The sequence below is a fragment of the Podarcis filfolensis genome (assembly GCF_964270895.1).
Source record: "Podarcis filfolensis genome assembly, chromosome: 8".
Lineage (NCBI taxonomy): Eukaryota > Metazoa > Chordata > Lepidosauria > Squamata > Lacertidae > Podarcis > Podarcis filfolensis.
Genome location: NC_139611.1, coordinates 29,241,695 through 29,269,341, shown reverse-complemented (window position 1 = coordinate 29,269,341; position 27,647 = coordinate 29,241,695). Strand labels below are relative to the sequence as shown.

The 27,647-nt window shown below is 43.0% G+C and overlaps 3 protein-coding genes across 10 annotated transcripts in view; 2 read left to right on the top strand and 1 right to left on the bottom strand.

Annotated features, from left to right (window-relative positions):
* The window catches only part of ANKRD27 (ankyrin repeat domain 27), a 66,500-nt gene extending 45,738 nt beyond the window's left edge, over positions 1 to 20,762 (bottom strand). Inside the window, exons 1-2 of one of the 8 annotated variants that reach the window (XM_083629069.1) lie at positions 20,635 to 20,762; positions 20,166 to 20,247 (exon numbers count right to left, since the gene is read on the bottom strand). In XM_083629069.1, coding sequence (XP_083485195.1) covers positions 20,166 to 20,168 — 3 coding nt within the window. In that variant the 5' untranslated portion in view covers positions 20,169 to 20,247; positions 20,635 to 20,762. Of the gene's footprint in view, positions 1 to 2,249; positions 2,408 to 4,364; positions 4,838 to 4,861; positions 4,996 to 20,165; positions 20,323 to 20,454; positions 20,542 to 20,634 lie in introns of those variants that run through there. The other 7 variants (XM_083629077.1, XM_083629075.1, XM_083629078.1 and 4 more) reach the window with 7 other exon arrangements.
* RGS9BP (regulator of G protein signaling 9 binding protein) lies at positions 5,430 to 13,324 on the top strand (the record flags this gene model as incomplete). The annotated part of the gene is made up of 2 exons (XM_083629111.1): positions 5,430 to 9,615; positions 9,657 to 13,324. The coding sequence occupies one exon, from the start codon at positions 5,430 to 5,432 to the stop codon at positions 6,141 to 6,143; it is 714 nt and encodes a 237-aa protein (XP_083485237.1). The 3' UTR covers positions 6,144 to 9,615; positions 9,657 to 13,324.
* NUDT19 (nudix hydrolase 19) lies at positions 20,670 to 26,574 on the top strand (the record flags this gene model as incomplete). Its single annotated transcript, XM_083629101.1, has 3 exons — positions 20,670 to 21,374; positions 24,236 to 24,443; positions 25,567 to 26,574. 3 exons carry the CDS (start codon positions 20,670 to 20,672, stop codon positions 25,800 to 25,802), a joined length of 1,149 nt encoding a protein of 382 aa, XP_083485227.1. The 3' UTR covers positions 25,803 to 26,574.
* Positions 26,575 to 27,647: the final 1,073 nt, after the last annotated feature.

Genomic DNA, 27,647 nt, shown 5'->3' with positions numbered 1-27,647 from the left:
TGCCGATACCACACAATATTACCCTGCTTGGCAAACAAACATTTCACAGCATGTCTAGCAGTTCACATTTGTTGGATGGTTCTCGCATAAATGCCACAAGCCCACCTCTAAACAGGTTTAGCAATGCAAGACAATCAAGCATGTTTTCAGGAAATATTTCAAGGTCACTTGTGTGGATGAGTCATCTTCTGACATTGTTAAGTTTATGGGGTGGCTAAAGAAGGGTCTGTTTTTTCATCTGTTAAGCAGAGCATTTTCACAATGACTAAGGCAGTTAAACTAAACTTCAATGGATCCATTCTTTTACAGCTACAACATCAAATGACTGGGGGAAAAGGAAAGCAAAACCTCATTTAAAGCAAGCAAATGATCTCAAGTACATCCCACAACCATGTCAGACCCCAGGATATCCTGCAAAGTTTGAGGCAAAAGCCTAGTAGTTCTGTCTATGAAAAACATACCCACTTAATATTCTTGTATATCCCAACACATAACCAAGTTAATTTAAAAACTGTACTATTTGATAAGACTATTCTCTTACATCAGAGATGGGAAGCCCCAGGCCCAGGAGCCAAATGCAGCCTTCTAGGGCCCCTTTATCCAGCCATTGGCCTCGCCCCAGGCCACACACCCTGGTTTTTAGGCAACACCCCTCACTAGCTCTGCTTTGCATTCCTCCTTGAGTGTTTTTGCTGGCAGAACTATGTTCCTGATTTCTGATAATGCTTCTAGCTTGTGTGAATGAAGGACAGAGAGGGGTGTGTATGTGTAGAATTTAGCCTCTTGTACAAAGATAAAATTCACATTTGTCGCTCTGCCCACATTTGCCTATGGCCAATCCCACAAATGGCATGTGGCCCCCACAAGTGAATGTGACACTTGAGCTGAAAAGTTCCCTGCCTAAGCTGTACATGGCTTTACAGCTTCTGGCCTACTACTCTTAATGGCCAGCTGATAGGAACCAATTGCTATGAGATAGTCAATCATCCCTCCATTGTGTCTGAAGAGATAGCCAAAGATTCAAGGTGGTGACTCCATACACATCAGTTAATGGAAGGGGCTGAGCAATAGTTTGGGCATAAATGAGGCAGAGCAGTCAGAATTAGCTAAATGCTAGAAGTATATCTGGGGTCTGGCCTGTTCTCTGGGGATTTGATATGGTGTAATAGATCTTCTACTTCATGGGGTGTCTGCCCTTTCTCTGCATTCCTGTTTTACTTGTTTATTTGTAGATTGAGCAAAGAAATACAGTTAAGCGCTCCAATCCAGAGAAAGCTAAACTTAGAGCAAGCTACCCCGTATCTGCATTGCTCAGGGAAGTGAAGAGTCCATGCCACAAAGGCTGGGTATGCACTCCCATCTTTTCTGAATCTAATGCACACCCACCGCTTATTTGGGAAGTCATGTACACACAATGTTGGCTCCAATCTATATCTATCTATCTATCCTGTTGCATCCTGTGAAATTGAGAAAAAGAAGACCTAGCTGTATTTTAAGATGCCAATGTGTCTAAAGTCAGTATTTTGGCTTCAGACCAAGAAGTTTATCTCCAATGCTCACTCCCACCTTTTGAAAATCATTAAGTTCTAATTGTACTCACTTTTATTTGGCCCACTGGTGGTAACCGTATCATCTATGATGTCAGACAGATCCCCTCAGGAAATCCTCTATATTATTATATCATCATCATCATTATTTGACTAGCAGGAAGTGCCCAGTGCTGCATGGGTATTTTTAGAAACCTTTTTTTAAAATGGATAATGCAATTTGTGAGTTTGGACCTGTGACACCAAAAATAAGGTGCTGCCAATCCAAACTCATGTTTTGGTCCACCATCTTGATTCAAAATGGTGCCTGGCATCTAAACATCAATGAAGACTGCAGTCCCCATCTTGGGAAGGAATGTTTGTGCCAAGTTTAGCAACGATATCTCAAGAGGCGTCTGAATATATAGAGAAGAAACAGAAGACAAGACAAACCACTTTCCAAAATATACAGTGAATTGATTGATTGATTGATTGATTGATTGATTGATTCACCGCTTTAGTGGTTTACAAATATAAAGCCAGTTTAAAAAGGATGACCACGCATAATTAAAATATGCAATAAAACAATGTCATAAAACATCAAAACATTCATAATTAAAATGCAAAACAAACAAGGCCTTTAAAACAACCTATATATCTATATATACACAAACAATTAAGTATGGCTTCCTCCCCATTCCCCAAGCTACTTAGGAAACTCACAGCATCAGGAAAGTGCCTGCTGCTCTCAGTGCAGTAAATGAAGACCACCTGTAGGGCCACTTAAGAGATTTGTAACACCACAGATCTATGCAGCTAATATCTGATGAAGTTCATGCTGCCACTTAACTTACAAAACAGGCATGCAATAATGCAACTTGATAATTGAGCCACGGAGTTCAGAGTGCAGAGTTTGTGGTCTTTCAAAACAGACTATTCAAAACAGACTATTTACAACAAGAAGCTGTAGTGTGGGTGGAATGCTCTGGTCACACTGCCATCTTCCATAATACTCTGCTCCCGCTCCCTCTGCCTCTGCCTCTCCCTCACTCACCCACACACCCTGATCAGCATTATATGGTCAGTGAGGACACAATCTTCACTGGGCTGCGGGTCTGGGGGCGTGCCCTTATCCCCCACCCCACCCCCAAAATAAGTTGACTCAAAACACTGATGAAGTTGCCGCTTTGACAAACTTCAAAAGCAGTGTACGTGTAAGCTCTTTCCGAAAAAGTCAGTTGACAAGATGTGGTGCCGATTTAAATGCCCAGCCACATGACTTATCAACTTTCTACTTAGGAATGCTCCATGCATAAGTTTTGGTAACTCAAAACTGATGCTTCCTATGTTGTTTTGTTAACTACATACAAGGAGTGCGCTTGCTTCCAAGCAGCCACTGCTTTCTAACACACAAGCTTTTAGCATAATGCCTGCCCCTATCTTGGAAACAAAACTAGTGAATCTAAGCAAAACAGCAAGTGGAACTCAACCTCCATGTAGATAAAAACCCTCAACTGATAAAAAGGTAGGGTACCAAACCCCAACATTTAACTTTAAATAAGGGTGTGTGTGAATGCTAGTAAATGAAGAATTGGGCTTCTGCTTGGATGTGAACTATACTACTCTTTACACACAAGTCATCGGGTCCCCCACCTCACGCCCAGAATTCGTCAAAACTCTTAATAAAAATGCTTTATTACACTTGTTTCTTTGTATTATGCAAGGCATCTTGAAAATTACAAATAAAAGTTTCACTTTGAGAACATGGCCTACATATCACTTAAGTCATCGTGTTCTCACCCATGTTTACTCAGCAGCAGGTGCCTGCATTGGGAGTTATTCCTAAATGAGTGTGTCTAGAATTACAGGCATGCAACCCAACATAAATGCAAGTTTCTTCAGAGTCGGGCCCCCACCAAGTTCAGCAGGGGGCTTACTCTGAGCAGATACTATGCATTGCCTCCTTAAAAATCCTATACTTATTGGAAATAAGATAAAACTGAATTTAGTGGACCTCGCATCAAAGCAGACAAGAGCAGGATTCTAGTCTTTTGAACACTAGTCTATGGGATGGCATAATGTAATTCTATACATGCCTACACGGCAGGAAGCTCCACTGGACTTACTCCTAGGTAAATTGATATAGGGTTACTGTCTTAATTGCTTAATTACTGTGTTTGCCTGCTAGAAGGATACTATGTCATGGTGGGTATTTTAGAATATGTGCTTTTAGCTGCTTTACATAAAAGGTACCATCAATACTGTATCCTGTTTTCCATCCAAAAAAATTAAGTTTACCCATGTATTTATTTATGTGAATTTAAAGCATTTATGAACTGCTTAATGTTTCAAAAATGCCCAAGGGATTCAAAGATGTCCTTCCACAGAGGAGTTACAGAGAAGCCCACACTGGAAAGACTGCAGACCACAACTTCCTGTGTGGACAGAAAGTACCCACATTGCAAGAACTCCTCTTTTCAGAATCCTATGCATAACTACTTGGGGGCAAGCCCCATAGAGCTCAGTAGCATTTGCTTCAAAGTAAAACATGCAGGATTGCACCGCTGCTCATTCCCGATGAAGTCTCTAGTTATAATCCCCGTGGTTGACTCGGCTTAATATCTATTACCAGCAAGGGACGTTATGTAGCCAGAAACTCATTTCAAACACATCTTCAGCTGCCTATTTCTTCTCCAGTCAAGGATATTTCAGGCCACACACCAAACACTTTCCAGGGACTGCCTCAAGAGAAGCGATAAGCCCCTAACGCTTCTTCCCCTCTGAACTTTTCTGCATCACCCTGCTGCAACTTCACTCCCTTTGCAAAGCAGCACTTACTGAAAGGACACGTCCGAGCACCCCAACGCCCGAAAGGCAGGAAGCGGAAAGGCAGCAGCTCACGACACACGCGACATTGGGCTGCAGGGCCCCCCAGCTCCCTTCCAGCCGCCTGCCTCCAAGAAGCGCCCGCACTGGCTCAGGCTGAGGACCAAACCCCGCAGGAGAGGCCTGGAGGGAATCCGCTGGCCGGGACGCCTCTCGGCCGGCGCTCAAGCGCTTCAAGCTCTGGCCCCCCGGACTTCCTGGCTCACTTGCCTCCTGAGCCACCGAGTGCGACCAGGGCTCCTTGGCGGCCGCCCTCGCTCGCCGCCTTCCTGCGCCCCCGGCCCCCCTGCAGCCGCCCAGAGCCTTGCCTCTTCCTCGCCAAGCCACCGAGGCGGGCACTTCCCAGCAGGCCAGCCAATCCGCCGGGCCGTTTCCACAGCCGCTTCGACCACGTCTGCTCAGTAAGCAGCCCGAGAAGGTGGAGCTTGGGGGGGGGGAGGGAGGCTCACCGAAAAGCAGCAGCAGGAGCAGGCGGAAAAGCAGATGCGGCGTTCGGCGGAGAGAAGAGGAAGAGCAGGAGCCCGGCGGTGGTGGTGGCGGCGGCGGAGGCGACTCTGAAAAGGCGGGCTGGGGGCCCCTGTGATTGGCTCCAGAAGCTCCAGCTGTGCGCTATTTAAGGCCGGCAGCCCGGCGCCTGCTCGGGAGCCCGAGCGCGCTTAAAGGGAGCCGGAACGGAGCTCAGTCTCACGAGGAAGGCACAAGACAGCGAGGGCGGCCAGCTAGCTCTCCTGACACCTGTCTTTCAGCTCCTGCGGTGGCGTTTCCTAAGGATGCTGGAGAGCAACCAGTCCAGGGCGAGGTTCTTTCTCGCTCGCCCAAGATCTAGGCGTTGCGCTGACTCCAGCAGGCGGTGAGCGGCGCGGGCTGTGGGCGATCGGGGGGCTCTGCCATGTGCGCGGGGTCCGGAGACGGAGCCACCGAGGCTGAGCTTCGAAGGAGGGGCGGCGGGGGGAGGAGGAGCAGCGCGTAGGGCCGTGAGAAGCAGCGGCAGCCCGGCTGCCCCGGCCGGCGCGCGCCATGGCGAAGGATGAGTGCAAGGCGCTGCTGGACGCGCTGAGCAAAGTGACGGCCTGCTACCGGCACATGGTGCTGACCATCGGCGGCACCTCGGACTCGCAGAACCTGCGCGAGGAGCTCAAGAAGACCCGGCAGAAAGCCCAGGAACTGGCGGTGGCCAACCGCAACAAGCTCACGGCCGCCTTGCGGGACAAGACGGTGAGCAAAGAGGACAAGGCGGAATTCGAGCGGCTTTGGGTCCTCTTCTCCACCTGCTTGGAGATCCTGGAGACCGACATGCGGCGCGCCCTGGAGCTGGGCCAGGAGTTCCCCCTCAACGTACCCAAAAAGCCGCTCATCCAGACGGGGATGAGCGGCGGCACCTCCGGGGTGGCCGCCCGGGCCATGAGCGTCCAGAACATGAAATACGAGGCGGACAACAACATCGACGTGGTGGATTTGAAGGACCTGGAGAACGAGATCAACCAAGTGGGGGAGATGATGTACGAGATGGAGATGAAAGTCAGCGTCCCGCAATGGACGGTGGAGGCCAAGCAGGACCCCGGGGCGGAGCTCAAGTCCACCATCAGCGTGGGCGCCTCCTCCATCGGCATGATCGAGGTGGAGGAGAGCAAGGCCTTTTGCGATATCAGCAAAGTGCTGGCCGGCATCATCTTCACGGCTGTTCTCCTCATCGCCATCATCCTGGCCGTGTGTGTGGCAAAGCTCTCCTAAGGTGGGGGATGCCAGGTTCAGGAGAAGAGTTTGGCTTTTCTTGATGAGGGAGAAAAAGGAGAGGCGTTGTTCCCCCAGATTATGGTTTTCCAAGCGAAAGGGTGGAGGGAGGAGGCGAGTATGGGATGGGATCCCTGTGCCGGAATAAGGGGCAGGGGATGTGTTCTGTTCAAGTCCTAAGCCTGAGGATTTGTGCGATATTCTAGCTTTAAAGAACAGTCCATCTAAGGTATGTGGGTATTACAACTCCCAGCCATAGTAGGGATTTGTTCGCTATTTATAGATGATTATTCTCAGTAAGCAGAAAAAAAAAGTATTGTTTGTGAGTAGGTTCTACTGTTGGTCCATGTTTACAAACTGATTACAAATTGCACATGATTTGGAGATGGGAATTAATTCAGTGGCAAAATGGAGACACCTATAAATTTACATATAATTTCCTACAAACATAAATGATGTTGTGGTCCTGAGTTGAAGATTTGTTTTCTGTCTCTAAAAGAAGTGTGCTTTTAGCCCTGGGTGCTAAGCCTGATAGCGTTTTTTTTTGTTTTTTTTTTGTGGGAGGGGGAGTTTAGAACCAAATGGTTTAAGAGATCTGAACTTCTTTTGTTTTATCGGAACTAATTGCACTTTGGCACAGCATACACTGTGAAAGGCAATCCAAATCTGCAGAAGAAAGATTAAGCACCATTTACAGAGACCTTAAGAAGCTCTGTGTTCAGTTCACTGTTGCATAACATATTCTACCACTTATAGTTTGCTGTGGGGTAGAACCAGTTCAGCTTCTTTGTTCACTGTCAGTCAAGTTTAAATGCCCGTTCAGACCAAATCTTCCAGAAAGGATGCTGCATTATACCCCCCTTATACAGTGTGCACACATGCTGCATTATATATAATGCATATATCACATACCCACAGTAGGATTTACTCCCTAGTAGGTGTATTCATTGCCTTGAAATCATGTATGGATACACATATCTGAGCTGGGAGCAAGTGCCAGTGAATTCAGGATTTAATTCTGAGTAAATAAGATCGCACTGCACAACTCCCCTGGTTTGTGCATGGAAGCTGAACAGTGGTGTTTCTAAAAAACAGTGAAGCTAGAGTGCAGCAAGATCCCAAGTATGTTTACTCAGAAGTAAACTCTACTGAGTTAAATAGGACTTGCTCTCTGGTAAATGTGTTTAGAATCGAAGCTTTAAATGCAGGCTCTGGCTATAATCCTGAGCATACTTATAAAGAATATTCCATTTATTTCAGTGGGAGTTTCATATAATGTGTTTCAGATTTGGGGTGTCAATGTGGCCTAAAAACAAGCCACTATCACCGATTTTTTAATGCTGTAACAGGACGTTAAAACCTATGAATCTGCCTTGTGCCAAGTCAGACCATTAGTTTATCTAACACAGCATTATGTTTCTTCACTCACTGGCAGTGGCTCTCCAGGGCTTCAGACAGGGGTCTTTCCCAGGCTTACCTGGAGATTCCAGAGAACCCTTTCCTGTGCTTGAGCTCCACTCTGATTCTATGGTGCAAAGAAGAGGCATGATCTCACGTTGACAGTCTGAAGTTTACACATGTACATCTCCTATTACTGTTAATGAGATTTACATATGTACCTGCCAGAGCCAAGAAGATTAGAATCAATCTTATAATCCTGACATACCCAAGACCTGGCACAAATGTGACTTGGATGGCAGCATCTGAGCACAGGGCTGTTGGAGCTAGACCGTGGAGCTAGATAAACATTATGTAAAAGAGAGCATTGCTCCTCTTTTAAGCTGTCTGTGGAACAGTATCTTTAAAGGGGATGCAAGAGGCATTCCTGTGTAGACAAAGGCCCTATCTAAAATGGCTTTTAAAGCAGTTTCATTTCAGTCACAGCGGATTGTCAAGAACAGTATACTCAACATGCAGTTCCACTCATTCAAACTACAAGGGTGTTACTGGACATTTCTAACCTCTTTAGCAGCAATTAGCAGTTCCAGGCAACAAAGTTAAGCAACTGAAAGTGTGGTCCCATCCCTGTCTACTCAGCAGTAAGTGAGACTTACTTCTGAATAAACATGCTTAGGACTGTATTGCTCACGTACACAAAACATGCTTCTCTACTTGCCCCTTGAATTAACTGAGTTAATTGAAGTGGTGAGAAGATTTACAGGTCAAGCTTCAACCTCTTCAAACTTTTAAGTGCACAAGTCGGTGAAAACCTTAATCTGAACCCTTGGGTCTAACAAAGCCATGAGTTACAATTGTCCAGTGTCAGATTTCCTAGCAATGGTGATATGTGTTTTGGACTGGCATTGTGATAGTGATATACTTTGCATGATAGGATGCTCTAAGTTCCTTTACACGAGTTCCTTAAGAGCTACTTCCACTTTCTCTATACCCATGATGGTGAACCTTTTTCAGCCCAAAGTTCACATTCCCTTCTGGGCAACTTTCTGGGGAGGATGTGTGGCCTCAGGAGAGTTCCAGTGGTTGAATAGAGAGACCTGGGGGCACATTTGGGCCCCAGACCTGAAGTTCACCCCTGCTCTAGACAGGACTGATCTACATGGTCTAACACTATGGGCTAGCTCATTACATTTAAATTAATTGGCTAACTCAAGAGCATCCACCCACCCAGCAACTGCTACAAGGCTAACAAGAATATATTGTGTGATTACTAAGAAGCAGGCAGCAGAATCTTATACCCTGACCCTAAGTCACTTGGGCTAAGAGCATGAGTCTCCTATTGACAAATCTGTTAAGTTTTATTAATAGAGCTATCCTGAATGTAATACTTGGAATTAGGTCCCATTAATTTCAAAGGAACTTCCATATGGCATGTTTAGGATTAGTATGCTTGTCTCATTAATGTCCTTGCAAACTGGATACGTGCAACCCAGTTCTCTGTATATTTACATGGAAGGTTATGTTGGACTCAGTGGATGTTGGCAAACCTAAAAACACTTGAAAGCTAGTCAACATTTGGATAAGTGGGACCTACATGCAATAGGATCAGGCTGCACAGCTGCAATGCTTTTTGTACTTACTTGGAAGTAAAGTCCCATTGAACATAGCTGGACTTTAACTTCTGAGACAACATGCATAGGAGGCGGGGCTGCCAGTGAAAATCTATAGGTTCTGCCTTCAAATGCATATACTTAGGTATGTACCTGGCAAATCTATTAAGACTAATGATTTACTGACCATTCTTGAACTCTTTCTATGTGAGTCCTACGTCATACCCACATTAGTTTCCTTAGAATTTTAAGTTTACACTTATTTACTTGTAAGCCAAAACTTAAAATTCTCTGCATACAGGTAGACCATATTTCAAGTCAAATATGCTCAAGGTAGACTTCTGTCCTACAGGGATTTTATGGGAAAGAATGCCCCGTAAGTATGCACAGAATGAGAGCCTAACTCCGTAACTTGATTCTCTTTAGGAATGAACCATTAATCTTCCTAAATATAAGTTATCTGAGTAAACTGGCTCAGGCTACCCATTAACAGCAGTCTTGTTAGTAAAATTTGTGCTGCATGTTTGCAGGCAGCACTGGACAACAAGTCTTGGTTCTGCAGAGGTTGCAACCAGGCAAGACTTCAAAGCATGTTAACACATAAATAAATCCTCCTGTGTTCAATAAGCAAGACAGCAGCCTTAATTACTCAAGGTATCAAAACTGTTTTGATATTTGATTGTAAATATGTGTTTAGTCCAAAATGGAATTGAGAGGTGGGATTTGGATTTTATGTATTTGATGTCAAAACTGTGTAATATTGGTGCTAAAGTACCTATCTCTGCATATGTAGATAGACTCAAACTGCTGCTATTGATCCTGTGTTCTGACCACTGTTTCACTTCAAACATTGTTCATGAGAGGTAGTGATGGCTGTCTTCACTGCTACAAGGGCTAGACCTTTTTCTTCAGTGTGATTCACAAACCTTGCACTTAAAGCTGGTCTGCAAATGGCATTATTAAACTTGAGAGTGGGGGAACTGCATAGTTGGATTGCAGCTAGCAGTATTTTAATCAGAAACAGATTCTATATTCTTTGCACATTTAGAACTCCAAGGGTTGCATTTGTTCTGGAACAAACAGGAAATCCGGATTAATAACTTTTTTTTAGTTCCAACTTGGGTGTAGTCATTTCTCTACTCATCTTTGTAAAAGTTTCAGGTTTGAGATGTAAATCTATTATGCTGACATACAAGATTTGTTTTCCAAATGATCTAAGACACAGGATTGCCACTATCTAATTACCTAATGGGTCCATCATTAATCTCACATGTACGCCCAGTGTAATCACATGCACAATGTGACCTAGGCACAGCTGCCTGTCGCCTGGTTTACTAAGATGACCAGATGCAAAGGGGGTCAAGACTCTCATATCTTTAAATAGTGATATGGAAGAAGACATTTTGACAGGTTTAGCCTGCTAGGCAGAAATCAATGGAATAAAATATAACAGCTAAAATTCTATGGAAATGTGAAAGATATGAGACACTGGAAGAACTTTATGACAGTAAGAGCTGTTTGACAGTGGAATGGACTCCCTTGGAAGATGGCAGTCTCTCCTTCCTAAGAGGTTATTAAGCAGAGGCTGGATGGTCATCTGTCATGGATGCTTTAGTTGAGATTCCTGCATTGCATGGGGTTGAACTAGATGAGCATTGGGGTACCTTCTACAGTGCAATTCTATTATTCTGTGTCCTCTGCACTGGTCTCCCTATGGGCAATGAGAGCAGAAGGCAGCAATCATTCCAGCTTGTTTTGTGGGAATAAATTACTGTTGAATTATTAGAAGTTGCACTTCAGGCCACCCCAGTCAAAACTTGGTTTCACCAAATTCATGGACATTTGTCACTGACAAAAATAAAAGCCCAGCACATCTCTAAACCCTCCAGAAGTTTTTTAAAGCCTAAGGGGCCTATCCTGATTGATAAACTGCTTTAGAGGGCATAAGAGAGTTTGAAAATGTTATCCATGTTTTAGAGACCATTTGTAACTTAAAAGGTGAAGTGAGAAAAACCAGAAAGCTAAGTAGTAAGGACTTTTCATAATTTCCCTTTTTGTGGTAGAATTAATATATGTCCATTCACATATTTAAACTTTGTTTTGCATGAGCGTGCCTAGCTGTCCTGGAAATATTACATATTGCAGCAATACAAATTAGTTTCCACATTAAGTACTTCACATTAAGCAACATAATTAAGCAAAGAATTGCTAAGTAGTATAACTCCAGTAAATTTACATTATGGGTCTTTATATTCAAGTTGCTATAAAGCGGGGATAGGGAGCCTCTGGCCCAAGGGCCAAATGTGGCCCTCCAAGCCTCTGTCTAGCCCTTGTGACTTTCCCAACAGCACACCCCTTGCCCTTCAGCAGCCCTGCTTCACATCTTCTTTCGGTTTTTGCTTGGCCCAGAACAGGCAATTAAATGGCCATGTCTGTGAGCACTTAAAAAAGGATGCTGTGATTACTGAGACCCAGCATGGCTTTCTCAAAAACAAGTCACACCAGACGAACCTCATTTCTTTTTTGGTGTTTCAGGGGAATGCCGTGGACATAGTATATTTTGATTTCAGTAAGATTTTCCCCATGATATCATGGAGAAGTTAGTAATGGTTCCTCGTCATCCTGAAAAAAAGGACAAGTTGGTGCCACAGGATTCTGTCCTGGGCCTGTTGTTGTTCACCATCTTTATAAATGACTTGGCATGGATGAAGGAATTGAAGGTGTGCTCATTAATTTGCAGATGACACCAAACTGGAAGGGATAGCTAATGCTACAGAAGACAGAATTGGAATTAAAACTGACCTTAACAGATTAGAGAACTGGGCCCAAACAAACAAAATGAATTTCAATAGGGACAAATGTAATGTTACACACTTAGGCAAGAAGAACCAACTGCACAAATATAAGATGGGGGACACCTGGCTTGCCAGTAGTATATGCAAAAAGGATCTAGGGGTCTCAGTAGACCACAAGCTTAACATGAGTCAACCATCTGATGCAGCAGTAAAAAAAGCTAATGCTATTCTAGGCTACGTCAACAGAAGTTTAATGTCTAAATCAAGGGAAGTAATAGCACCACTATTCTGTCTTGGTCAGATCACACCTGGAGTACTGTCTCCAGTTCTGGGCACCACCATTTAAGAAGGATAATGACAAGCTGGAATGAGTGCAGCAGAGGACAACCAAGATGATAAAGGGTCTGGAAACCAAGTCTTATGAGGAAAGGTTGGGGGAGTTGGGTATGTTTAGCATGGAAAATGATATGAAGGCCATCTTCAAATATCTAAAGGGCTGTCACATGGAAGAAGGAACAAGCTTGTTTTCTCCTCCAGAGGATAGGACCAGAACCAAGAGATTCATGTTACAACAAAGAAGATTCCAATTGAACATTAGGAATAACTTTCTGATGGTAAAAGCTCTTTAACAGTGGAATGGACTCCCTCAGGTGGTGCACTCTCCTTCATTGGAGGTTTCTTAGCACAAATTGGATGGCCATCAGTCATGGGTACTTTAGTTGAGATTCCTTAATTCAGGCTTCCTCAACCTTGGCCCTCCAGATGTTTTGAGACTACAATTCCCAGCATCCCTGACCACTGGTCCTACTATCTAGGGATCACGGGAGTTGTAGGCCAAAAACATCTGCAGAGCCAAGGTTGAGGAAGCCTGCCTTAATTGCAGGTGGCTGGACTAGATGACCCTCAGAGTCCCTTTCAACTCTACAATTCTACGATTTATATCTTAGTGCTTGAGCCACTAGATTGTGATGTACTGAATATATTTTACACACAAGATCACATTCGCTCGGGTTGCACATAACGGTAATCTGAAAAATTTCTTGGCACAAATGTACAAGCATTTAGACTCCTAGAGGAGAGATTGCTGCCACATTGCTCTTGGTCTAGTCTTCTGCAGCTGTGAGCTAAGCCATGGTTTAACCTAGTAAGTCATCTGACCCTGGGCTCATAGTTTGTCCCCTCCAGGCAAATCATAAGCTGTAAGCCAAACAAAACTCGGTTACAGCTCATGGTTTCTTGGGAATGAAACAAACCACAAGCCTTGGTTCATACAACATGCTCCAGGACTGAAGAAGCAAAGGAGCCACAATCTCCATTTGGACCAACCCATGGTTTGGCTTAGGTGTTGTGTATAAACTGAATCACAAATTTAAAGCAGAAGCTTCTAAAGGCCTGGTTATTTTCTTATGTTTACAGCCTTAGTAATTTTTAAGAATGTATATATTCACTGGAAAAGGCAGAGGGGGTCTCTTTTTTTTTTTTTTTGTAAAGTAAGATTTTTAAAAAATCAAACTTTGCCGTATTTTACAGAGTATGACAAAGTAATGTATTACGACCATGATGATAGCCCAGTAATTATAAATACAGAGTGTGCAATATAAAAGGAAATAAGCACTTTTGATTTATAACATCCAGGTTTTACTTCAAAATGTTTTGTCAGGTTTATATTACAGAATTGTTTTAGTATGAATATGGAAGTGTTAAAATATTATAATGAGCTGGCATCATTCCATCTGAGCAAAAGTGTTGCTTTTGTGCTCAGGATAAAGCCTGTTGCTATTATTTATTTAAAATAAAGCCTGTTCTGTCAACTTGCCAGCCTGTTTGTGACAGTCATTTTTTCAAAAAAAAGACAGATGCCCAAGCATAAGCTTATCAATCAAACTGAGTTACCCATACTGAATTGCCTACACACTCCAAATAACCTATTTCATTATTATACTGTGAAACACCACCACTGCATTAGAGAGTTGTCGTAAACTTCCGTAGTTATTTTACTGAGTGGAATCTCGCCTGCAAAGAATTTATTATTGTCCACATATATGCGTGCAAGGCTGAAGCGCAAAACACTGTTTAAATATTATCAAATCAGCTGCTTCCATCTCACGACAAGCACAAACTTTTTCATCTTTATATATAATATAATGCAATGGGAATTTGCTTACAGATGACTTTGTGAATTCCATTTTATAGCAGTGGCACCTAAGCTAATTCTCAGAAATATAACCACATTCACTTGGAAGTTCTATTTTTTTAAAGTGTCACTACCTTTAAAGTAAATAAACTTAGATGGTGGTTGTGTCAGCTTTTGAATTACTCCAGCACACTGACTCTTAGAACACTGGTATCCTACATTCACCCTAAGATTCACAGCAACCAAGAATTTTGGAGATCTATAGAGAGGACAGAAAGAGAAAAATTCAATTACAATTTATGGTGATGTGCTGAAGCCAAGGGGTCTGCATCTGGAAAAATCAAGCACTGAAATCTGATCTATGCTTGTTGAACTAAAGAACCTTAAAGGTTTCATCTGTTTTCTGCAGGTTAAAAATGACCAAAACAAAATCAGTTGGAAAGATCCAGTAATGAAAAAAGAAATATTAAATTAAAATTCAAAACAACAGAACCCGGAAGGCCATGTGTCACAGGATTGTTTCTATATATAAACAAAATCCAAGAGGTATTAAAGCTCCTAGCCTTCCGGCTAAAAATTAAGAGTGCGGAATAATAATTTGAATATAAATAAATGTTTGTGAAGCTCCTCATCAACATATTTACCCTTCACAGATTTTCATTATGTAAAAAGTCATTCAGGAAGACCAGTGGATTATACTCCTCTAAATGCTTTCTCTCAATACGATTATGTTAGTCTTTTAATGCAGGCTGAGGTCTGAGTGGAATAGTAGGGCTACACGTGAGCAGTCAGCTGCAGTCTACAGTACAACTGGGATTACTGAAGAATGACTGCTTTCTAAATCTTTTGTGAAATTGTGCATGTGCCAAGTATCTGAATAACATTACAGCAAGGAATGAGAAGTCAGTCTATATGAAAGTATATTGCACAGATGAGATGACAAAACTTCATGTTATAATTCCACCAGGCATATTTTGCACAGCTAAGCACTGCATACAGACCAGGAATCTTGGTTTAAAACAAACAATGGTAACTTAAACATGCCAGCTATGGTTTGACGCTGGCTCATTTTGAAACTAACCATTTTCTATTTTAATCTGGATGACAAGCCCAACCTTCAGTTAACTGAGTTTGTATACAATGCACAACTATGGCTAGTTCTAAAGTGAAGTAAGACTTCACTTTCATTTACGTACAGAGAAGGGAGAAGGCTGTGAGGCTGTGTCTGAACTGGGCCTTACATTATTTTACTGCAGATTTGAAAGCAAGGCAGGTCTTTATGTAGACATTAATCTTTTTCTTACAAGTCATGTTGACAGAAGGATAATGAGAAATCAAATCAATCTCTATTTTCTTTATTTGGCAAAATCCATATCTGCTGCACGTAAACTCTGGGAAGCCTATATTTTTTCATGAATATTTCAACGTTTAAAAGTAGCTATTAAATCAGAGTCCATCATGTAACTTATTTATTTATCCCTTCTACAGTTGGCAAGGAAAATAACATTAATACAAAAACCTTAAGAATGCAATATGAATTTAAGAAGATTTTAAAATAATTTGAAAGAAATCAAATTCAGAGAACAGTCCAGATTCTAAAAAAATGACTACAGTGGTACCTCGGGTTAAGTACTTAATTCGTTCCGGAGGTCTGTTCTTAACCAGAAACTGTTCTTAACCTGAAGCACCACTTTAGCTAATGGGGCCTCCTGCTGCTGCCGCACTGCCGGAGCATGATTTCTGTTCTCATCCTGAAGCAAAGTACTTAACCGAGGTACTATTTTTGGGTTAGCGGAGTCTGTAACCTGAAGCGTATGTAACCCGAGGTACCACTGTACTTGTAATTAGGGTGCAGATTAGACTTTAGAACAAAGACTAGGTATATAATAGTTTCTAAATCTCCAGTTATAATGCACTTAGTTAAAGAGGAGGAAATAAAAACAATTTCACTTAGCTACTTCATAGCAGTTAAATGTTCACTAGCACTTTTCTGGAAAAGATGGGAAATTAATTTAAAGGAAATATAGTAACAGATAAGTCCATGAAGTCACATACAGATGATCCCTTGTTTTGTATTAAGAATGGTTTTTATCCTTTAAGGACATTGAAAAAAACTTTACCTCAAAAATTAAAATATCCGCACATATGTACCGGTAAGTGACTTATAATATTAGGTTATATCTAATGCTAGTTATACCAAGAGTAGACCCAATTAATACACATGACTAATTTCAATGGGTCTACTCTGCATAATACCTAGCTGGGTACAGCTCATAGTCAGCCGGTTACCAAAAAAACAATTACATAACTTGGTAACCATTAAGAACTGGTACCTGAATTTGCTTGTTTTTCCCTTGTCATGTCTATTGGACTACAGGCCTATGGATAAGGACCGTGTTATTTGTAATTTATATACAGCACCTAGAACATTTCAGGCATTCCATGAATGAAAGAAAAATAGCAATAATAATATTGCAATAAAGGAATACCAAATAATTCTCTACATTGTGGGTTGTATCCAATGTGGTGCTAAGTTAAAGTCCCTTGGTACTGGAAGTACTGGTTCCACCGGCAACATGTTTTGTATTGTTTCACAACAAAATGCAGAAGCAGGTTGCTGGTAACTTTGCTGCACAACCCCATGAGTTGTGCAATGCATTTCCTCTACAACTGTTGCGAATTGGATACTTCTGCTGTGTAACATTAACATTCCAAAAAAGTGAAAGGGCGAACAGAGAATGTTGGATACAGCCCCATATCTACCATATTTAAACAGGGCAATTTTATACTTGACTATTCACAAGTCAGCTCTACTGAGTTCAATGAACCTTACTAAAGAGTACTGCAGACAGGAAATGGTGAGAAATATTAAGAAAAAATTAATGATAAACAGTTTGTATAGCATATAAGAGAAAGAGTGAGCAGATGTCCAGTCTTGCGTGTGTGTCTGATTATAGCTATGCTGGTGTTTCGTCCCAGTTTTTCCCCCAAACGTAATCAGCCAGCTGGCTGACCTCTGCTACTCTGCCAAGCTAGCACCAGAATGAACTTGCAGCCAAGCAGTTTGGTAGGACACAAGAGCAGTTTACAGTTTTTCAGCATTCTTTTTTTATTTCTCAAGCAATTTCTATACCACCATCCCCCCGCCAAAAAAAATCACACAGTGATTTACGACAATAAGGTAATCTAAAAACACACAAAACAGAAACATTAAAGCAATAATCCTAAATTACACAATTAACCACATAATAAAAGTGTCTTAATTCATCAGCTTCTAAAAGTCTGAAAAAATGTGAGTTTCTACATGGCATCTAAAAGAACATAAGGTTGGAGAAACACACACTTCAGTCAAGAGGTCGTTCAACTCATGTAGAATCACCAGTGAAAGGGCCCTTCCATGGGCCTCCACACAAACACACTTCATTTAATGCAGGGACCACCAGGTGAGCCTTTTCTGCTGATCCTAATGCATAGGCAGGTTGATATGAGAGAAGGCATTATCTGAAGGGGTTTCAGAGTTTACACTCTGTACAAACTGGCATGGTCCAACTCAACAGTAAAAAAGAAAAAGAAAAAACGTTGGTCCATTAGCCCCCACTACTGACAAAACATAGCAAATGCATTCTCCATTTCTCTGAGCTACCTAGTTCCCATGGAAGGGAAGGGAAGTACTGTAATAAAGTGTGGAGGTGCAATTTTGGTATTCTGCTTCCTGGCTTAATTGAAAGACAAATTAAAGGACACCAATCATGGAGAAGCTACTGACTGCATCTCCTAGGAAGGCCACTACTTTCAGGATAGCAGAGATTCTAGGGAAGTGGAAAGATAATCTTTTGGATTTTGACACAGACTTGATTTCTCCTTGGCCATGGTGATCACTGTGCGGTCATGATCTCACTACTTCCTCATCTAAGATCACTCCCCCCAGTTGCTCTTTGCTACTGAGGATGTCACATCCACTGGCCGCAATCTCACTATCAGCTCCCTCTCCCAGACTGTCACAGTCCCATCCAAAGGCTGCAATTGCTTTAAAAAAACAACAAGGCCAGGATAGAGAATGCCAAATGCATTGTGTATTCTGGATCTTCTTAGATGCATCTGTTGGCCTGCAGCCAAAAGCACTTTATGCTGCACTTCTGTGCAGTTAGCCACACTTACGACCATTGATTTCAATGAGCTTAGGGGGCGAGATCAGGGAACAGTGTACAATAATTTCAACTGCTACACTGACTGGATCAGGGGCCAGCAAACTTTTTAAGCAGGGGGCTGGTCCACTGTCCCTCAGACCTTGTGGGGGGCCAGACTAGATTTTGAAGAAGAAAAAAGAACGAATTCCTATGCCCCACAAATAACCCAGAGATGCATTTTAAATAAAATGACACATTCTACTCATGTAAAAACACGCTGATTCCTGGACCGTCTGCAGGCTAGATTTAGAAGGAGATTGGGCCGGATCCAGCCCCCGGGCCTTAGTTTGCCTACTCATAGATTGGGTGGTAAAATTTCAAAGCTCTTACAGTAGCATCAAAATGTAGATATGATATTAATAATGTATAAATATACAAACGTATGTTTAGAATCATGGGAAGTGTGTGCACTTCAGGAAGCAGGTTGAGGCTCAGTCACTACAGGCACACCACATGCTGCCTATACTTGTTGTATAAATTTTCTTTTGGACAGCTTGTCTGTAGATTCCCAGGATTCCCTAGAACAGTGGTGCCCAACTGGTGGGCCGTGTACCCCAGAGGTCCGCATAACCCACCCGGGGGTCCATGGTACCATTCACATAACAAAAACCACTGAGATATAAAAAATTTCAAAAGTAGGGGGGGCATGGCTTGGCTTTTGAAAAACAGTACTTAGCTAATTGGGAATATACGGATGTATACCCATGTAACTCCAAACAAGTGTTAAGCCAAACCAAGGCTCATAAGTAAACAACAACCCATGGCTTAAGATTTTGATTTGTTGGCAGTAAACAAATCATAGTAAAACTGATGGACATGGTTCACAGGTTCAATAAACCATGGTTTAGCAACATGCGTGAACCAGGCTACAGAGTCACCTTCCCCTTGGACTATAGACAGCACTATAGAAAGGTCACTTGCCAAGCAAGGAAGCAGGTAAGTCAGCACTTTCCAAGAGTCATTATATGTGTGCATGCAGAGCTCTGATCACGTGACACGTGCTGATCCCTCCTCTGCTGCATTGCAGTACTTGAGAAGAGAGTAAACATGAGTCAGGAGGAGCAGTGAACAAGCGGCAGAGAGCTTCTGGAAGACAGTGTAGCATGTGCCATGTGGTATGCCTTGCATAAGTTAGCCTGGCACTAGTACTGAAGTAAGCTTCTGTACATGGGATGAGGGTGGAGCATCCTCTTGTCCCTTCCACCCTTCCACCAAAGATGTAAAGTCAATCTCCTGTGGCTGTAGTCTAGCTAACAAAACGTGATTGGCTTAGGGTCACCTAATGAACGTCATGATTTAGCAGGTATTTGAACCAAGATATCCCAGGTCCTCTATAATTACCTTACTAGCTCTAATTTATATATATATATATATATATATATATATATATATATATATATATACACACACACACACACACACACACACACACACTTTTTAAGAAATTTACCTTTCCCCTAAAGTTCTCAAGACAGTTGCATACACTCCACCACTGTATCCTTATACCCACCCTGTGAGGTATGTTATACTGATTGTGGGCAGATGAATACAGATCCCAAGTCCCTTCAATTGAAATTCAGGCTGCAATCTCAAACACACACAGAGCGTAAGCCCCAATTTACTTCTGACTCTGACCTTGGCTGCTTCCTTTTCGCTAATGCATTTCACAATGGTTAACTGACACCTGTTTTTAACTCTCTGTGGGTTTTATTGTGTGGTTTTAAATTTTATCGCTGTAAGCAGTTTTGATATATTTTTAATGACGTAGTGGTGTATAAATATTTTTTAGAAATAAATAATTAAAAATGGGCGGCAGCGGCGTGTCTTTTGTTTTCTTTGTCCCAGCCTGTCATTGTGAACCTTGTGTACATTTGCTTTCACTTATCCCGTATACTTACCATGCTCACGCCATCTCTTTTTTCTGTTCTCTCCTTCCTTTGCGGTTCTTGGACTTCCACCTTCCTTAATGTGGCCTCATACCTGTTGAGCGAAATATTTGTTTATTTATTACATTTTTATATACGGCTCTTCATCCGAGGATCACAGGGCGGTTTACTGCATAAAACCACAAAATGCGGGACATAATAATTATAATGAAAATACCACACACCAACATATTTAGAAGGCCGAAGATCGTTCAACAGTCGAGGGCTGTTAAAATAACAATACTAATAATTTAAACAATACTAATAATCATTTCAAAAGCGAGACGCTGCTGTCGGGGGCGGCGTTCCCTTTCCGAACACCGGCCTGGCAGCCCTGAGGAGACACCGCGCCTCAAAAGAAGAGGCCGCTGGGTGGCGGAGGCGGCAACAGGCCCGCCCTGAGGAGGCGGGAGAGGCGGGAACGCGAGGGCACCAGACTCACCCTGGCCACCGGCCCCGGAGGCCGAGGCGCGCAACATGAGCTGGCGGTTGCGGCACTGGCGGGAGGCTGCGACGCTGCTGCTGGCGGCAGGCGGGCCGAGCGCGTGTCCCCCTCGGCCCACGGCAGCGGGCGCCTTCGACTACGAGCTGCTCCTGCTGCGGCGGAGCCCGCGGAGCGCCTTCCTGCCCAGCGCCCACGTCTTCCCGGGCGGCGTGGCGGACGCGGCCGACTTCTCGTCCGACTGGCTGCAGCTGCTGCCGGGCGGGCCGCGCTGCGGGCTGGGCTCGGTGCGGGGCGAGTGCCCGAGGGCGCCGCTCTTCGCCGCCGAGCGCCCGGAGCTGGGCTCGCCGCTGCCGGGAGACGTGGCCTTCCGCCTCTGCGCCATCCGCGAGGCCTTCGAGGAAGCCGGAGTCCTCTTGGTGCTGCCCGGCCCGGTAGCTGATGCCGCCGCCGCCACGGGCCCGGCCCGCCTGCTGCCAGCCGAGCGCCTCCCGCCGTCCTCGGAGCTGGCTGAGTGGCGGCTGCGGGTGCAGCGGCAGCCCGGCAGCTTCTTGCAGCTGTGCCGCCACCTGAGCTGCGTGCCCAACATCTGGGCGCTGCAAGAGTGGAGCAACTGGCTGACCCCCGTGGGCCGCGCGGGGCGAGGCGGCCGCCGCTACGACACCGCCTTCTACCTCTGCTGCCTCGGGCAGGCGCCGCCGGTCGCCTCGCACGACGACGGGGAGGTGACGGCCTGCCAGGTGAGCGGGACGGGGACGAAGCCGGGGCCGCGGGAGAAAAGGCGCGCTCTCCTCACATGCTCGCTTCAGACATGAGGCGATTTTGGTCGTCGTTGTTATTATTGTTGTTGTTGTTGTTGTTGTTGTTGTTATTACTACTGCTACTTCTACTACTGTTCTACCAATGCTATTTTTCTAGAAAAAGAGGTGCTGGAACTCACCACGGACGCCTCCCCTTGTTCTCTTATAATGGCGAAGGCGCCCACCTGAGAGGTGCCAGAACTGAGTTCTGTGGCTGGGGGGAAAGCCCTGACTACTACTATTGTTGCTATTTATTATTGTTAGGGGGGGGGCAATGCACACCATCTTCACATGCTCAATTCAGACATGAGAAGTTTTATCTTTTTTATTACTACTATTATTGTTATATTATTAGCCCAGTGGGGAGAAAAGGTGTGCTGTCTTCACATGCTTGCTTCTGACACCAGGCTGCTATTATTATTATTATTATTATTATTATTATTATTATTATTATTATTAGCAGCACAGGGTGGGGGGAGGTATGCTGTCCATTTGCTTCCAACATGAGGTGATTTTTTTATTATTATTAGTGTGGGGGAGAAAGCACACTGTCTTCAGGCTGGAGGCTTTGCATCTACACGAGGGAAACATTTACTTATTTAGTAGATTTATGGTGTCGCTCCGCCATGGATGTCAAGACGCTGAACAGGATTCCCTCTTTATCAAGCAGTTGGTCCCTTACCTTTCCCGCCCCGACCTGGCCACAGTGATCCATGTGACGGTCATCTCCAGGCTTGACTACTGTAATTCGCTCTACGCGGGGCTGCCCTTGAATCTGCCCCAGAAACTCCAGAGGGTGCAGAATGCTGCAGCGAGGCTCCTCACAGGGTCTCTGCCATGGGAGCATATTCACCCAGTGCTTTTCAAACTGCACTGGCTCCCGGTGGAGTACAGGGTCAGATTTAAGGTGCTGCTTTTGACCTTTAAAGCCCTTCACGGCCTAGGACCCTTGTACCTACGGGACCGCCTCTCCCGGTATGCCCCACGGAGAGCCTCAAGGTCCATAAATAGCAACACCCTAGCAGTCCTGGGCCCTAAGGAAGTTAGATTAGCTTCAACCAGAGCCAGGGCCTTTTCAACTCTGGCTCCGACCTGGTGGAACGCTCTGCCTCATGAGACCAGGGCCCTGCAGGATCTGATTTCTTTCTGCAGGGCCTGTAAGACAGAGTTGTTCCGCCTGGCCTTTGGCTTGGAGCCAATTTGATTTCCTCCCTCTCTTTCTTTTTTCTTTTCCTTCTCCTCCTGCAAGGAGGCTACATTTTAATATTTTAATGTTTCAATATTTTAATGTTGTATTTTAATGTTGTTTCTAAGTTGTAATCATTCAACTTGTTTTTATTATTGCTTGTAAGCCGCTCTGAGCCTGGCCTTGGCTGGGGAGGGCGGGGTATAAATTATTATTATTATTATTATTATTATTATTATTATTATTATTATTATTATCCCCAGTGCCCATTTTATCCTCACAACAACCCTGTGAGGTCTGCTAGGCTAGGAGATGGTTACTAACCAGGGGCAACTAGCCAGGAGAGTGCCAGTAAATTGAATGCCAGTTGCTGGAAGCCACAGGAGCGGAGAGTGCTCTTGTGCTCAGGCCCTGCTTTGGGGCTTCCCATTAGGGGCATCTCCCCAGCCGCTGTGAGAACATAAGGCTGGGCTCTGGATGGACCCCCTTTGGCCTGATCCAGCAGGGCTCCTCTTAGGCAGGTTAGGCTAAGGGATGCTTACTAGTCAGTGGCCACTAGCCAAGAGGGTGGCAGTTTGCCTCTGGATATCAGGTGTCAGGAAGTAAAGGGCTGTTATGGTCATGTGTTGCTTCTTGTGGCTTTTTCATTGGCATCTGGTTGGCCTCTGCGGGGACAGAATCTTGGGGTCATATAAGTCTCTGGCCTGATCTTTTTCTTGGGACTAGCCCAAGATCACTCAGCAAGCTTTATAGCTGGTGGGAAGCTTGAACCCAGATCTTCCCAATCCTGCTGTCTAAATAGCACCCTGCTAGCTCCCTGGCATCAGCATTCCCTTCTCTCGCCTCACATAAAATAGACATTCTCTTCCTTAGACCGCAAGTTTCAGCGTGCTTACAAGAATGCAAGGCCTGCGTAGCACAATGGGATTTATGCTCGGTCAAACGGTGATGAACATGTTCACAGTCTGAGCCCAGACACTGGCAACAAGTTATGGACAATGACCTTGGCCACACGTCGCTTGAAACTACACTCACCCGTGTAGGACTGGCAGGATGCCAGGTTTAAGCCTTGCTCAGCTCTGAAGCTTACTAGGTGACCTTGGACCAATCCTTGCAGGTTTGGGGCAAATAGCAAGCTAGAGAAGGAATATTTTTTAGCAAGAAACAATCAAGGAGCCTTGATCTGGATCAGGAGGAAGTTTCAAATTTGGTTTACCTGGCTTTTATTTCTTCGTAACAGAAGCAACTGGTTTTAAGCATTTTTTAAAGAAGCACAAAAAAAATGTTTGGCTTTTGGCCTGACCAACCTCATAAGATTGTTGTGAGGGTAGTAATGGGGTGTGGAGACTGCTGCCTTGAGCTTTTTGGGAGAAAGATGAGATCAAGCTGGAGAATCCATAGTGCAGCCTTTTGTAAAAACTCTGCCCCTAAATATCTTCTGACCTTTCCTTTGTTTTCCCATAGTCCTGAAGGCACAGACATCACATTTATTTGAGCATTTAGAATTGTTGCAAAATTATATTTTAGTGCTGAAACGATTCAGGTGATTCAGAATATTCCTTGCAATGGGAATTCACAAACTATGGAGTTCAGCTTATTCTTCATTCTTTTTCAGTGGTCAACGCCCTCAGAAGCTGTTGAACTCTTTAAGTCTCAAGACATCTCAATAGCACCACCTCAATTTTATGAATTCTGCAGGCTCTGCAATTTCACATCACTTCATGATCTGCATAGGTTTGCCTCTGAACGAGCCTTAGAAGGATGTGAGCGTTGGATGCCTGTTCTGATGATTGCTTCAGATGGCCATATGCAGATTTTACCAGGTAGATCAAAATTGCATTTGGATTAGTTATTTTAACAATGATAAGTTTATTTTCATTCTTTGGGAAGAACAAGTACTTTCAAATTCCAGCGCATATTATTAGGATGGTGTTTTGAAGAAGAATTGATTTATTTACAATTTCCCAATAAGGGAGGTCTATTCTGAATTGTCTGGTATTAGCCACTAGTGTAATCTGTGGATCTCGTCTATTATTAGGCTTAATGCTTGCTTCTTGAATGATGTTATAAATATATTTCAATGCAATTCAGTGCATCTTTTCTCATAAGTGAGTCCTACTACGTTCAGTAGGGTTTACTCCCAAATCAGTGTCCATAGGGTTGCAGCCTTACTGTGCAATCCTTTGCATGTCATTTAAGAAGTAACCCTGACTAAGTACAGTAGGGCTTCTTAAGAAATGAGTTTAGGATCTGCCACAATTGTGAAACTAGTGTGGTTCCTTTCATTTAGTATCGTCAGTGTACTGACCTTGACCTCTGTGTGAATATTTTGCCTTGTTAATAGCCTTTTAAAAAGCAAGAAAACTCAGTTACAGGTTTAGCTACAACTTTTCATTACTCAGCAAAGCAGGCGAAAAAGAAAAGGGAGGGATTCAACCTTGAACCCTGCTTCTTCCCAGAGCTATAATAGTTGAGCTCCAGATTTTTAATATTTATATCTGGCCTGTCTTCCATGGTGGAACTCATGGCAATGTAGACAGAGTTCCCAGGCAGTCCTTTCTTCATCCATAGAATGGATAGAATAGCCCAAGGCTACTTATCCTAGTAATTGTAACTCTCAGTATAGTATTATGTCTGAACTGAGCATATTTGTATGTGCAGGCTGGGCCTTAAAGCTCTTGTTTCTCTATAAATTCATTGTTCATATTATATTCCTTGGCACAGATAGAACAAGGCCCACTTTATTAGTTCATTGGAATACTTGATTACTTGCATTCTTGTATGCCAAGAGAACCTTTATGAAAAATACTGCCACAAAACCAGTTTTGAATCTTATCAAGCCATCCAACAGCAAAATAGCTTAAAATCTCTAGAAGTACCTAAAATGAAGTTCGCTGAAATACTGAATATTACATAAAAATTTAAGTTATACGTTGTATTTTTTAGGTGATGAGCTATATCCAGAAGATCCCGATTTTACAGGAGAAAGAAAACCAATGTTGATGACAGATAAAAAGATTGAAGATCTAATGAAAGGCGCCAGTAGACTTCACCGGATAGTGACACAAGACCATAATAATGTTAATATCTATGTGAATATCCAGCCCAAATATAAACACATCAATCCAATAACAGTGGACTTTAAAAGGGGTAATAATGCAGATTGCAATAGTAAATTATAATATTTTAAAAATAGTTTACCTATTTTTATATCTACCAACGCAACGGCAGTTCCTGAATAAGCTGCCCTGGGAGCTTCACATCTTGCTAAGCAACATGTATTTCAAATGTAGCTGGAATTAATACATTCTTGTGCCACTTTATCTACATCAAGCCTTGTGTGAATGATTTAGGCTTTCATTTGTGTACCACAGTAATTATTTCCCTGGCTAAAATTTTGTGCAAATGTGCCAATTCTGGGGTGGACATCTGTCTGCTAAGAACTTGACCTTAATCTACACATTTATGGATTTAAGGCACTGAAGAGGCAGTGGAGCAATAGTTACCCATGGCTACCAAAGACCATTTGTCAGTATTGGGATAAACTGGTCCTTTATCAATATAATTCAGTATCTTGAACTATTCTGCTTTTCTCATTAAAATGTGGAGACACCATGGATGTTTACTCAAAAGTGATGCTCCCCAATTAGCTGGGATTCAAAATGACAGTTTAGGATTGCAGCTTTACATGAGCATAAGTTCTGTAAATTCAATCAATATTTTAAATATTTTTTAAAATATTCAGAAGCTCTGCTTTTGGAAGGCACTTTTCTAGACACACTAATTTGCTAGTGCTGTCTAACAGCAATAGAATTAATTCCATTGTATGGTTGGGTTTTCAGTTTTTATATTTCAGAATGTCAACTGATGTGCATTTAAATTAGCATTTAAAACACCAAATTGTAATTTATTTTTAGAATTTATTTTAAAAATAAATATTTATTTTTAGCAACATTGCTTTGGCTGTTTTTATCATTGCTAAGATATACTGAGCCATTACACATCTTGTTTTCTTTAAAATTAAGAAGAGGCCCTATTAATAGTTTGTGTGTGTCAGGAGCTTCCTTATTTTTAAAAACATAAAGCTGGAAGTTGAAATTAAAGCCCTCCTATTACATTTCACGTGTGTCCAAACTGGAGCTTTTGAGCTGTGTCTGACTCCTAACTAGTTTGAGGAATGAATAGAAAACTACTGAAAAAGTGTCCTCCGTGTGTGCCGGTTACAAAGGGACTTGGGTTTCCTCCATCCCATCTTCTAGCTGGAATTAAGAAACTGAGACTTGATGTAACATAAGGGGAGGAAGTAACACAGACCAAGAGAAATGTCTGTCTCTTTAGTTTTACGTTTTGGGTGTTGGAATAGCTAAGCAAAAGATAACAAACTGCAACCAAAGCAGTTTTACACAAATTGCCTTGCTTTTCTCTGTTGTAGAAAAGGTTTTAAAATGTGCACAGAAGATTTATTGAACCATCTATATTTAATGTTCCAAGGCATCACTGTGTATATAGTTTTATTTTTAGAGAAACTATTTACCAATCACACATAAATATTAATCAGGCTTAACTGAACCCTCTGACTATGCAGTATCTCTTAGAATGCTATTATATTAGCCGTATTTCAGGTTTGGTTTAAATATTTCACATCTGTTGTCAAGACCAGTTATCACAAATAATATCAGCCTGTGTCCAGCAAGCTCTTGCTCTCAGAATGTCTTCTAAAAAAAAAAACCCAGGCTCTCAGATCTCTATACAGCTGACTCACGACATGCATGGGAGTTACATTTCAGAAATAGTACATAAAGTCATATTTGTGTATAGTCAGATCCATGGGCGTAGCCAGGATTTTTGTTTGGCGGGGGTAGAACTTCAGATATGTATTGATTTTGATTGATTTAGGAGGGCGGTTGCCCCCCTGCTGCCCTTGGCTACACCCGTGGTCAGATCAACTCCTTGGAACTTAGGACTTGCCTAAGATGTAGCAAACTACATCTCCCCCCCCCCCCATTTTTTTTTTTGTGGGGAGTCAC